We start from the raw sequence: 14,277 nt of genomic DNA, 5'->3' as shown, positions 1-14,277 counted from the left end.
CCAGTGTTTGCCACTAAAGTGGCTGCAGAGTTCGCAGCGGCCCTCCCCTTTAACTGATGGGGAGGGACATTGTGACGTGCCAGCGCGATGACGTCATCAGTGAGGCGCTGATGCCTTGGAGCGTCCCCACTTCTGTCCCGCTAGTGGCGACTACTCCAACCCACCCCCACTTCCACCTCGATGATGAGGCCACCTTACCCGTGCTTCAGAAAAAAGCACAAAGCACTGAATTTCTCCCGATTGGCCGTCCCATGCACTTCGAAAATGGCAGGTGAGACTCGTTTCGGGCAGTGGGCAATTTTGAGACTTGAGCACATAATCTAGACTGACCCTCCAGTGCAATATTGAGGGAGTGCTGCACTGTCAAATGGGTGGTCTTTTGGATGAGACATTCAACTGAAGCCCAGTCTGCCCCTCAGAGGGAGGTGAAAAATCCCGTGCAACTATTCCAAGAAGAGCAGGGGGATTATCCTGGTGTCCTGGTCAATAGTTACACCTCAGCCAACATCACTAAAACAGATTAGTCTGGTTTAGTTAGGGTTAGGGTTGATTGTGGTAGCTTGCCTTGTGGAAAATTTGATGTTTCCCTACATTACAACAGTGACCACCCTTCAAAAGCTCTTCATTGGCCGAGAAGCAGTTTGAGACGTGCTGGGGACGTGAAAGGCAATATATACATTTTCTTTCTTTCCTAATTGTGAACCATGATTTTTATTAATAAGGAACCCAGGCAAAAAGCTAAAACCAAAAGTGTAAGACATAACCAAGGTTGAGAACAGATGAGATGCATCCAGAAATGATGCTTAGTTGATGGTAATTAATAAAAGCCTGACGACTGTAAGAAGTAGGAAAGACTGAGAAAGGTACAAAGGTCCATAGATTTGAGATCTGGAGAACGAATGAGCTAAGAGTAGCAGACGGTCCATTTATTATATATGATACGGACTGTTTGTTTCCACAGATGGCCATTATTTTCAGTGAAGATGGTTTGAAAGACATAAAGCCACAGTGTGTCATCCAGAGCTTTATAAACCACAACGCGGTTCTCTACAAAGTGTTCGTTGTTGGAGAGTCGTACACCGTGGTTGAGCGGCCGTCACTGAAGAATTTTTCTGCTGGCGTTTCAGGTTAGTTACCGGAGAGATCTGGTGAGAGGTTCCACTTCCGGCCCGCAGGTCTCTCGAGCACGCCTTGTGTTCCTCATTCGTAAATTGTCCGAACCAATTCGACTGTCGAACCTTGCAGCCCATTAACCATGGGCCTTGTTTTAGACTGAACTTCATCCTTTCCCTGATTGGGCCCAGTATCGAGGACAGAAAGCATCATGCCACATTTACACCATCAAATGGACATCTCACATTAAGTGCAGGTGAAATCCAGTCCATCCCTAAATTGGAAAACTCCAGGGAAAGTGTCTGGAATGCTGCGTTCTTACCCTGGCCTCACGCCCTCAATATTGGAGGATAGTGTCAGGAATGCTTTGGCCTCATTCCATACTCAATCCCTCAGTGATAAATACTTGTGATGCCCTGATGCCCCGCACAGTCAGCAGGGTTAGGAGTTGAATCGATCGGCTAATAGTTTTGTCAAAATCCTTGAAGAGATTAGAATACATTATTGTAATGAATGTAATGACTCAAAAGACTTGCTACTGTAAACTGCCTCAGGTGTAAACCTGATCCAACTTTATTCGCACCCAAAGTAACCTGCGTGACATGGTACCCCCACTTCTATACCAGTGACCGCGCACGCGCGCATACAGCCCGATGATCTCCGACAGTGGTGCCCCCTGGTGTTTGATGACCCCAAGCATAAATACATAACAGTATTCCCTTTCAAGATCTTAATATCAGTCTTTTTAGAAATTAAGACGGTCTGGAACTTTCCGCTCACGAGTTGACCGTCTCAGTTCAACTTCAGTTCTAGGTGATTTTGGGGAAGTCCAGAACCAGGGGTCACAGTCTAAAGATAAGGGGTAAGCCATTTAGGACCGAGATGAGGAGAAACGTTTTTACCCAGAGAGTTGTGAACCCCTGGAATTCTCTGCCACAGAAAGTTGTTGAGTCCTGTTCGTTGGACATATTCAAAAGGGAGTTATATGTGGCCCTTATGGCTAAAGGGATCGGGGGTATGGAGAGAAGGCAGGGGTGGGGTACTGAGTTTGCATGATCAGCTATGATCATATTGAATGGCGGTGCAGGCTCGAAGGGCCGAATGGCCTGCTCTTGCACCTATTTTCTATATGTTTCTAGGCGAGCGTTGAATCAGTTGTGACTGAAGGCTGAGTAACCGATCTGATGGGAGTGGTAATGACCACATCAGGGACTGGAGGTCCAGTTTCAATAATGACAGCAAAGTCCTCTGATGAATGACCATTGGTTGGTTGGTCACTGACTGCATCTTCCTCAAGCGGTTCCAGGTCATCCGTGTGCCACACTTTTATCTGATCAACACGTTTCCTGCATGTTTGCCCATTCTTGAGCACGACAATAAACACTCTGTTACCCTCCTTGGCTGTAACAGTACCAGCGATCCACTTTGGACTTTGACCATAGTTCAGTACATAAACCGGATCGTTGAGATGTCACATGACACAGCAGCACGATCATGATACCCTTGCTGACTTTGACATCTGTTTTCAACACGATCATTCAAATCCGGATGAACAAGAGAGAGCTTGGTCTTGAGACTTCTCTTCATCAGTAGTTCAGCAGGGGAGACCCCAGTAAGCATATGAGGTCTGGTCCTGTAACTGAGCAGTATACCGGACAAGCGAGTCTGCAGTGAACCCCGAGTTACACATTTCATACTCTGCTTGATCGTTTGAACAGCACGCTCTGACCACTAGAAGCAGGTTTGAATGGGGCTGACCTCACATGTTTAATACCATTGAGTTTAATGAACTCTTGAAACTCCAGACTTGTGAAGCATGATCTGTTGTCGCTCACAACAATGTCAGGCAAACCATGAGTAGCAAACATGACACGAAGTCTCTCAATAGTAGCTGTAGACGTACTGGATGACATAATAATACACTCTATCCACTTTGAATATGCATTCACCACAACAAAAAACATCTTTCCCAAAAATCGATGTGTATCCTTGACCATGGTTTAGATGGCCAGGACCAAAGACTCAGCGGAGATTCCGCTGGTACTTTACTTAGCTGCATGCAAGTATTGCACTGATGCACACATGATTCCCGATCAAAGTCAATTCCAGGTCACTATACATGAGCCCTAGCAATGGCTTTCATCATGACAATACCAGGATGAGTGCTATGCAGTTCACTTACAAATTTTTCTCTACCTTTCTTAGGCATGACGACACAATTGCCCCACAATAAACAATTTGTCTGAATGGACAGTTCATCTTTGCGATGGTTGTAAGGTTTGGTCTCATCACACATTTCCATAGGTATTGCAGACCAATCACCACTGAGGACACAACGTTTCACAACCAATAATATAGGGTCATGGCTGGTCTAGATTCTAACTTGTTAAGCAGTGACAGGGGGTCCTTCACTCTCAAAAGCATCCATTACTAACAGTAGATCTGCAGGTTGAGGCATCTCCACCTCAGGTGTGGGCAATGGCAGACGACTCAGTGCATCGGCACAATTCTCAGTGCCAGGTCTATGAAGAATAACGTAAACATAGGCAGACAATGTCAACGCCCACCTCTGGATATGGGACGATGCATTGGTATTAATACCTTTGTTTTCTGAAAACAATGAAATGAGTGGCTTATGATCCGTTTCGAGTTCAAAACGAAGACCGAACAGGTACTGATGCATCTTTTTCACCCCATACACACAGGCCAAAGCTTCTTTTTCTACCATGCTGTAAGCTCTTCCACTGTTGACAAACTTCTCGAAGCATACGCAACAGGTTGTAGCTTACCCGACTCATTTGCTTGTTGGAATATACAGCCAACCCCATATGATGAAGCATCACAGGCCAATACAAGACGCTTACATGGATCATAATGAACAAGCAACTTGTTTGAACAGAGCAGATTCTTAGCTTTTTCAAAGGCTCTAATTTGAGACACACCCAGACCCAGTTGTCGCCTTTTCTGAGTAGCACGTGCAGTGGCTCTAACAAAGTGCTCAATCTGGGTAAGAAATTACCAAAAGTAGTTGAGTAGCCCAAAGAATGAACGCAGCTCCGTCACATTCTGAGGCCTGGGTGCATTTTTGATGGCCTTGCTTTTTGAATCAGTAGGCCTGATGCCATCAGCAGCAATCTTCCTTCCCAGGAATTCAACTTCAGGTGCCATGAAGATACATTTCGAACGTTTCAGCCTGAGTCCCACTTTGTCCAGACGATGTAGGACGACTTCAAGATTGTTCAGATGTTCAGTAGTGTCGCGACCAGTGACCAGAATGTCATCTTGAAACACGACAGTTCTATGAATGGACTTCAGTAGACTCTGCATATGCTTCTGAAATATGGCTGCAAGCGAACAAATTCCAAAAGGACACCTGTTGTAGACAGGTGGGTGTTGATGCAGGTGAGTTTCTTCGAAGTGTTGACAAGCTCCTGTGTCATATAGGCCGACGTCAGATCCAGTTTAGTGAATGACTTTCCACCAGCTAGCATGGCGAACAGGTCATCAGCCTTCGGTAACAGGTACTGATCCTGTTCCGAAAATCGGTTAATCGTAACCTTGTAGTCTCCACAAATCCTGACAGTGCCATCACTCTTCAACACAGGAACAATAGGACTGGCCCACTCGTTAAACTCGACCGGTGATATGACCCTTTCACGTTGGAGTCTGTCAAGCTCAATTTCAACCTTCTCCCTCATCATATAGGGAGCAGACCGAGCTTTATGATAAACAGGCCTTGCATCAGAATCCAGGTGAATCTGCACCTTGGCTCCAGTAAAATTACCAATGCCCGGTTCAAACAAAGAAGGAAACTTCTTCAACACTTGAGCACACGAAGTGTCATCCACCGATGACAACGCTTTGATATCATTCCAATTCCACTTGATTTTCTCGAGCCAATTCCTGCCAAACAGCATTGGACCATTGCCTAGGATGATCCATAATGGAAGATCATGAACCATACCATTATATAACACCTTGACTACTGCACTGCCAATCACCGGTATGAGTTCCTTAGTGTAAGTACGCAACTTGGCATTGACTGGACTCAGCTTAGGCTTCACCGCCTCAGTGTCCCACAGCTTGTCGAATGTCCTTTGGCTCATTATCGACTGACTCGCACCCGTGTCCAGCTCCACTGATACAGGCACGCCATTCAGCTTCACATTAACAATTATCGACTGGCTCTTTCCCAAAAACTGACCAAACACTTCCTCCTCGGGTTGTGTATCCGGGCCAACACTGGACTGGTCATTATCAGCAATGTGATGAGCGGCAGGACGCTTGCTCAGTTGTGGGCACATTCTCTGAAGATGCCCCACTTTCGAACAGCCATTACAGGAGTACTGTTTAAACCGACACTGATGATGCCGATGATTGCCCCCACAACGTCAACAGGGTGAAATTGGATTCGTACCTGTTGGCAGACTTTGAGCAGCTACAGGTTGCACATAAGCAGTCGAGTAGGCCCTGCCATAAGCAGCTCTGCCAGACGACGACACAATCTCATTTACAGTACCTGCCGTGGAGCTCCGACTCTTCGATGATATCTGCCTCAAATTATCATCAGTCGTCATACATGTCTAGGCAGTCGTGATGGCCTTGCTCAAATCCAGCTTCTCTTCGGACAGTAACTTCCGAAGAATCACATCATGGTTGAAGGCCTATCATGAAGAAATCTCGCAGCATGTCTTCTAACACGTTCCCAAACTTACACGGCTCAGCAAGATGTCGCAGCTCAGCGACGAATCCCAACACATCCTGGCCCTCAGCACGGACATGCGTGTAGAAGCGATAGCTTGCGATGATTAAGCGATGGCTTAAGATGGTCACGCACCAAAGCACACAAATCCCCATATTCTTTGTCCGTTGGACGGAAAGGCGAGAAAAAATTCTTCGTGGCCATAAATCTTTGGACCACAAACGGTGAGGAAAACCGCTCTGTGCCAAACTGCGTCAGCCTCTCCCTCCATTTTGTTGGCCACAAAATACTGATCCAGGCAATCGATAAAATCCACCCACTCCTCGACATCCGTGAATATCTCCAGAATGCCAATAGTGCCCATTGTACATGCGAAGGTTCTTAAGTTACCTCGTCGCCAAATGTAATGACTCAAAAGACTTGTTACTGTAAACTGCCTCGGGGTGTAAATCTGATCCAACTTTATTCACGCCCAAAGTAACCCGTGTGACATGGTAGCCCTGCTTATATACCAGTGACCGCGCGCGTACAGCCCGATGACCTCCGACAGTGGCGACCCTGGTGTCTGGTGACCCCAAGCATAAATACATAACAATTATATTCTCTCCTTTTTAAAAAAAAATCTGATGTACAGGTACTGTGCCTTTAAAGGGTTTTGTGTAGACATTAATTTGTGTCATTTTTCTATTGCTTACAGACAGAAAAACAATATTCTTCAACAGTCACAACGTCTCAAAACCGGAGTCCTCGTCTGATTTAACAGCAGTAAGTACTAACCTTTGAACTCCTGCATTTCCTTTTGAAGTCAATCACTCTGCCCTGTGCTTCTCTTTGGGGAAGCTATGCTGGTGAAAGATGAAACGACAGTGTTACTTTCTGGTTTAACTCATACCACAGCTCCCCTGAGAATGAATAAAATTGTTTTTTGGGAGGAGAGGAGCGGGGACGGGACGAGGAAAAAATTAGACTTTATTTACCTGCCGTAGTTACCTTCCTACCTGGAGACGCAAAGATTAACAGGACCTTCAGCCACATGGCGCTTGTGAGCCCAGCTGTAAAGAAGCCTCAGCATGCTTGTATTGTCGCCAGGACCCCTGTCAATGTATAAACTCATGTGGTCGTAGCCTAGCTGGATGCAAAGGAAAGTTGGCCGTTGGTATTCGGCACTGCCACAATCTAAAAGCGTCCTTTTGCAAAGAAGCCCAAGGGGCACCAGTGCTCATTTCTTCGAAGGAGCCCTGTGGATTTGACATGACATGTTTGTTTGACCTACGAATCGCAGGCCAGGCAGTAACTATGCAGGCCTACAGAGATCATCCAGAAAGGCTGCAACTTTTCTGATCCCTTTGCCAAACTACCGGATAAGCAACTGAATGAGTGTACATGCTGGGTCAAGCTGCCATTCTATGTAACAGTACCTTTCCTGGGATTACAGGATCAGTTAAGGATTTTGCTGCAACTCGTTCTAGTTTGGAGTGGAAGCCATTTCTCCATTGCTGACGCTGGGCTCCTCAAGCCTGTTACTTTATTGTATTGTTCTGACTGCTTTTGGCTGCCTGCAGGCTCATGGCAATTTGGAAGGCCAAGAGGGGACTATTTTCCACTGCCGTTTCCACTGCCGTTTAGAAATGGCCATTTAGAACTGACGGAAAGCCCGTAGATAGGCTCCTGTGCTTCTCCCTGTTTTGCACCAAAAATATAATGGGATTGAAACTTTTATTTTAAAAATCTGCTGCTGGTTGCTAGGGCCTTGCCAGTGAGTTCTCTTTTGAAAGATGTGGCAGGTTGCTGCTGGGGAAAAGCAAAATGACCAGGTAAGCATTGGCTCACCTGCTGAACAGGAGTAGTGTAATTCTGGTCCAGTTGCAGTGTTTATATGGACTGTTTCAATGTCACCATTGATGGGTTGCACTGGAAGCTAATCGCCCAGCCATTACATTGGGTTGTTGGAAGAATCTTCTGTACTGCGTGAAGTGGCACTTAATCAGCTGAGCGACAAAGAGGCTCAGAGCACTTTGTACAGATGAGTTGTGAACTATTTAACTGTTCTGATATACCGAGCAGTTATACATTTCACCGTCCCCAATGGGAAAATCAAAAAGGTCAGATTTGGGATGTTTAAATAAACCATTACAGGGACAAAGAAAGCCACAAATAAAGAGGAAATTAAAATGAATATTACTTTCAATGCGAACAGCACAAACAGTTGACATAGCCAAATTTTAAAACTTGCATTGTCGTTTATTCTGTTTCTGGTCTCCGAAAGGTTGATTACACTCATGGAAACAAATCCCTTGATTCCAGTGCTATAGATCGAGAAATACTTCTTTCAAAATCCAGAAGTGGCCTCGTGGCTGGGGTTGTACAAATTCACGACTCTGCCTAATTCCCTTTGGGTTCTTTAAGCTTTGCTAATTCATCTGCTTGCTGTCTCACCAGTAGCATGGTAAAAATAATGGCATTTCAAGCTGCTTATTCGAGTGATTGGTTGTTCTTGCATAAGACACCCTCTGTTGTGTAAAAGTGCTGTATATACTTGGTTTGTCAATGTGGAATTGTGTCAGGAAAGTTTTGGTTCCTGTTGACTGACTCTGAAGCTCTGGTGACTGGTTCTTTGTGCTCTTTCCAGCTCGATGTGGTGGAAGGCGTCTTCCGGCCCCCAAGCGATGAAGTCATCAGAAAAATATCCAGGACATTGCGTGAAGCACTTGGCATATCCCTGTTTGGCATTGACGTAATCATCAATAACCAGACCGGCCAGCATGCTGTCATTGATATTAATGCATTCCCAGGTAAACAGCTGGTTTTGCTCCTTTTAAGGTACACATTTCAGCTTGATGCAACCAAATCGCCAACGTTCCCAGTTTACACGAGAGTCCAGTGATTCGGCAAAGTTTTCTAAGTGCCAGTATTTCATGCGGGAAATGTGTCTCGTGTTTTTCTAGGCATTTGAATTTCTCGTATGAAGTGGAATCAAATCGGCAAATTCTCGGACTCGTGATAGACGCATTTAAGGGAAAGCTAGATAAAGACATGAGGGAGGAAGAACTAGAAGGATATGTTGAAGGGGTTAGATGAAGTAGGGTGGGAGGAGTCTCATGTGGAGCAGAAAGGTTGGGCTGAATGGCCTGTTTTGGTGCTGTAAATACGATGTAAGACTGCACACTGAAGGGAGGCTTTGATTGTTTCAAGCTTGTATCCTTGTTGGTGAAATCATCCTTTTTTATAAGGCGCGAGAGGTCAAATAACCCAGGAAAGAAAAAGATGGCCATGTTTAAAAATAGGCAGTCTGTCTGATTCTGCTTCTATCTGCCTACAAGTAAACGTACAAGTTTCATATGGCTGCTATTTGAGGATACAATGTGGACCTATACTTGTTAGAAAAATAAAAGTGCTTGTGTGCACACCAACATGCAGCTAGGGTGTTTGGCATATGTACATTTTTTTTTAAAGAGAGGTCACATTTTTCATCCGTACAAAGGGAGACACATCAACGGCAATGTGAAAAATCCTTATGGTTGCAGTCAGGACCAAAGCAGGCAGGCAGCATGGGATTGGCCACCAATACTTTTTGTCACTTCAAATTCACTTTCAACTCTGTTTATACCATGCTGTTGGTAAGCTTGGCTTACCAACGGATTTAGAGCATACAGTGAGGACAAAGTGACATGGGTAAATGTCCAGGTTTCTTCCCTGAGTCGAAGAATTTTATAATCATTCCGCTGAATGCAATTCTCCTCTTAAGTCTGCTTCCCTCTTGATTGCCGCAGCACTTAAAGGGTTGACGGTGGATAGGCAATGGTAAACATTTAAAGATCACATGGATGAACTTCAACAATTGTACATCCCTATCTGGAGTAAAAATAAAACGGGGAAGGTGGCTCAACTATGGCTAACAAGGGAAATTCAGGATAGTGCTAAATCCAAGGAAGAGGCATATAAATTGGCCAGAAAAAACAGCAAACCTGAGGACTGGGAGAAATTTAGAATTCAGCAGAGGAGGACAAAGGGTTTTATTAAGAGGGGGAAAATAGAGTACGAGAAGAAGCTTGCCGGGAACATAAAAACTGACTGCAAAAGCTTCTATAGATATGTGAAGAGAAAAAGATTAGTGAAGACAAACGTAGGTCCCTTGCAGTCAGATTCAGGTGAATTTATAATGGGGAACAAAGAAATGGCAGATCAATTGAACAAATACTTTGGTTCTGTCTTCACGAAGGAAGAAACAAATAACCTTCCGGATGTACTAGGGGACTGAGGGTCTAGTGAGAAGGAGGAACTGAAGGATATCCTTATTAGGCGGGAAATTGTGTTAGGGAAATTGATGGGATTGAAGGCCGATAAATCCCCGGGGCTTGATAGTCTGCATCCCAAAGTACTTAAGGAAGTGGCCCTAGAAATAATGGATGCATTGGTGATCATTTTCCAACAGTCTATCGACTCTGGATCAGTTCTTATGGACTGGAGGGTAGCTAATGTAACACCACTTTTTAAAAAGGGAGGGAGAGAGAAAATGAGTAATTATAGACCAATTAGCCTGACATCAGTAGTGGGGAAAATGTTGGAATCAATTATTAACAATGAAATAGCAGCGCATTTGGAAAGCAGTGACGGGATCAGTCCAAGTCAGCATGGATTTATGATGGGGAAATCATGCTTGACAAACCTTCTGGAATTTTTTGAGGATGTAACTAGTAGAGTGGACAAGGGAAAACCAGTGGATGTGGTGTATTTGGACATTCAAAAGGCTTTTGACAAGGTCCCACACAAGAGATTGTTGTGCAAAATTAAAGCACATGGTATTGGGGGTAATGTACTGATGTGGATAGAAAACTGGTTGGCAGACAGGAAGCAGAGAGTCGGGATAAACAGGTCCTTTTCAGAATGGCAGGCAGTGACTAGTGGGGTGCCACAGGGCTCAGTGCTGCTAGGTCAGCGAGCACTGGGGTGATGGGTGAACGGGACTTGGTGCGAGTTAAGATATCTCAACAACACCAACTTGCATTTCTACAGCACCTCTAATGTAGTAAAACATCCCAAGGTGCTTCATAGGAGAGTGATCAAAATCTGACACGGGCAGCCGAGTTTTGGATCCAGTTTACATAGGGTAGAATGTGTGAGGCCAGCCAGGAGTGCGTTGGAATAATCAAGTCTAGAGGTAACAAAGGCATGGATGAGGGCCTCTCTGCCACCTCCTCTGTCTCTCCACCTCCCTCTCCTTTAAAAACAACCTCAAAACGTCTCGTTGACCAAGCTTTTGGTCACCCTCCTGATTTCCGTCCCCCACCGCTTTCTTGTTTCACATCTGTTTTCTATGCGTCTGTCTGTAGAGTACCTTTGGACATTTTTTAAGCTAAAAGTGCTACATGAATACAGGTTACTGTTGTCTTTGTTATTCCAGTCACTTTGATATTCAGATAGATTTTACACGCGACTTCAAAGCACTAGTTGCCTAGAACATTTGAATTAATTAATTTTAATGACTATACCTTGTGTTTGAAAATGTTCCATTATTGATACAATAGAGAGAGAGAGAGTGGCGAGTAAACAGAAGCCTCCTTTATCAGACAATTAATTAAGATTGCACAGTTAAATTAAATGCAGTTCCCTTGTAAATTTGGGGTGCAAGGTATCCAATTCTGTATCTGTTGGCACTTTTAGAATCAACATGAATCCACCATGGACTAGCAGCTGATGTGACCTCTGCAGTGTTAGCTGTGGAAACATTGAATAAGCCCTGAGAAACAGGAAATAAACAGGCTCGAGCTGTGCAGTCATTCCCATTGTGTGCGAGCTGCCTTAATGCATTTTCATACCAGCTGAAATAATACTCTCGAGGGTGCAGTGCCAGTTCCCTGCGTGTGTGTAAGGCTTTTAGGTAATGCCTTTGAAAGCAGTGAGTGTGTTCCAAAATTGTTGCACAGCTTTTGTCAAACTGACAGCCTCCTGCTTTTGGGGCCATGCAGTTGTTAGCAGCAAGAGACGGAATGTTGCAGGTCCTTTTTTAATGAGCTTCGTCGCTTGCTGTGAGAGGCTTCTGCCTACAGGGTGACCCTGACTCCTTGTGACTGTGTGTTCCAGTGGGAGCTCTGAATTCCAGGCCCCAACTGAAGCAATTCACCTCCACCTTCAGACACGCATTTTACCGAATGCATCCATCTATTCAGCTTCCCTCCATAGTCCTGCGATTCAGTCCAAACATTTTTCTTAAATGTCGTTAATAAGTGGCAATACCTGCAGCTGCCTATCGATTTAAGATATTTAAAATGCTTTTGTTCAGCACTATTTCAGATGTAACGTAGTTTTAGTTTAGCTCCCAAAATTTCCAGTCTTAAACCGTAACGGTTTACCCCTGAATTGTGCATTGGAGGGTCTAATGTTTAGTGCAGCAGTGGGCCTATTACAATGGATTTATCGATGCTTCATTTTGCAGTTTATTCCAGAGAATATAAATTGATTTAAGGCTGAATTGAGTGTCAGAGGATGATATTGCTTTGCATCCTGTAGGCTTTCTTGAAGTTCAGTCCCACTGTCACAGAAATCCTTCGGAAACATGGTGTTACTGCAATATGTGAACACAATAGTGCGATCCTTCGGTGATTATCACTTTCTGTAGAGCATGAACAGATCCCACTCTTGTGTATCTTCGAGCTTCACATCCACCCTTTGAAGAACTGCAGCCCTCCAGCACAGGCCATCTTAGGTTACTGGGAACTTCAGTTTTATACAACACTATGGCATGGAATTTTATCCTAAAAAAAAGGTAGGTCTGGAGCGTGAGAGCAGTTAAATTGTTAAAATTGGGATTCTCAACCTGATCCCACCTGCAACCTGCCCAAATACGGTTTTAATGGAGGCGGGGCGGGCAACCAACCCGCTCCCAGAAGGTGGAACATCAAGTTAAATATTCTAATGAGTCTGGAAGTCTCTTTTCTAACCTCTATTTTGTTTTTCACTTCATATGGGCGGGTTGTACACAATTCATAGGATTACATAGGATATACGGCACAGAAACAGGCCATTTGGCCCAACCAGTCCATGCCGGCGTTTATGCTCCACTCGAGCCTCCTCCCATCTTTCCTCATCTAAATCTATCAGCATGACCCTCTATTCTCTTCTCCCTCATATGCTTGTCTGACCTCCCCTTAAATGCATCTATACTATTCGCTTCAAACACTCCCTGTGGTAGCGAGTTCCACATTCTCACCACTCTCTGGGTAAACAAGTTTCTTCTGAATTCCCCATTGGATTTCTTGGTGACTAACTTATATTGATGGGCTCTAGATATGCTCTTCCCCACAAGTGGAAACATTCTTTCTGTATCCACTCTGTCAAAACCTTTCATAATTTTATTAGTCGCCCCTTAGCTTTTTCATCCTTTCCTGATATGTATACCTCGCATTTCTGGTATCGTCCTTGTAAATCTTCTCTGCACTATTGCACAGCCTCTATCCTTTTTATAATATTGCAACCAGAACTGTGCGAAGTACTCCAGAAGTGTGGTCTAACCAAGGTTCGATACAGGTTTAGCGTAACTTACTTTTCAATTCTATACCTCCTAGAAATAAACCCTAGTGCCCGGTTTGCTCTTTTACGGCCTTGTTAACCTGTGTCGCAACGTTTAGCGATTTGTGTATTTGTACTCCGAGATCCCTTTGTTCCTCTTCCCCACCTAGACTCGCGCCCTCCAAGTAATAAGTGAGTTCCCTATTCTTCCTACCAAAATGTAACACCTCACCTTTATCTGTGTTGAACTTCGTGAAACCTGGCAGTTAAAGCAAGGCAGGGATTGCTGGATCCATGAGGCAAGTGCCTTTACATCTGCCTCCTGGATCCAGGGTCCCTGCCTACCCATCCCTCACAAGGCCTCCAATCATGTCCCCAGGCCTTCGCCCGCACCCCCCCCCCAAACCATGATCCTGAGGCTGGCCACCATCCTCTGCTCGCCACCCCCAATGCTCTCTCCATGCTCCCCCCACCCATCTTTTCATGACCACACCCCCCCCCACCACCACCACCCGATGCATCTCCCGGCCCGATCCCCGATCCTCTCTCACTTTCCCCATATCTGCCCCCGATCCTTTCCCTGGCTCTAATCCCTGATCCTCTCCTCCCGATCCATTGCCCAGCCCCCGATCCCCGGTTGTCTTCCCCCACCCTCCCCCCCCCCCCCCCCCCCCACACCCGATCCACAGCCCGACCCAGCCCTCACACGAACCCTCCCTGCAGCCCCCAGGCCTACCCTCTCAATTTGACTGGCTGAGGATGGGAAACCAAGGCCTCACCTGCAAACCAGGCCTGCCCTTAAAGTGGGCAAGTGCTGCTGGAATCCCGGCCTCCCAGGTTCCAGACCGCATCGGAGCCCCCCTGCCCCCAACTATAGCCGCTTTCCAGAAAATTCCAGCTTATGGCAAATGCTTCTTCTTCTTTTTTCATCTCCTGCTTATAATGCCTTTCGCAGA

The 14,277-nt window shown here is 45.3% G+C and overlaps 1 protein-coding gene across 3 annotated transcripts in view; it reads left to right on the top strand.

Moving 5' to 3' along the window:
- The window catches only part of itpk1a (inositol-tetrakisphosphate 1-kinase a), a 315,124-nt gene that overhangs the window by 238,549 nt on the left and 62,298 nt on the right, over window positions 1–14,277 (top strand). For all 3 annotated transcript variants that reach the window (XM_070879506.1, XM_070879505.1, XM_070879507.1), the window contains 3 exons: window positions 962–1,127; window positions 6,513–6,580; window positions 8,445–8,607. In XM_070879506.1, coding sequence (XP_070735607.1) covers window positions 962–1,127; window positions 6,513–6,580; window positions 8,445–8,607 — 397 coding nt within the window. The remainder of the gene's footprint in view (window positions 1–961; window positions 1,128–6,512; window positions 6,581–8,444; window positions 8,608–14,277) is intronic.

This window comes from Pristiophorus japonicus, chromosome 4 (genome assembly GCF_044704955.1).
Source record: "Pristiophorus japonicus isolate sPriJap1 chromosome 4, sPriJap1.hap1, whole genome shotgun sequence".
NCBI lineage: Eukaryota > Metazoa > Chordata > Chondrichthyes > Pristiophoridae > Pristiophorus > Pristiophorus japonicus.
The sequence above is the reverse complement of the archived record's forward strand: the minus strand, read 5'-3'. Positions and strand labels throughout refer to the sequence as shown.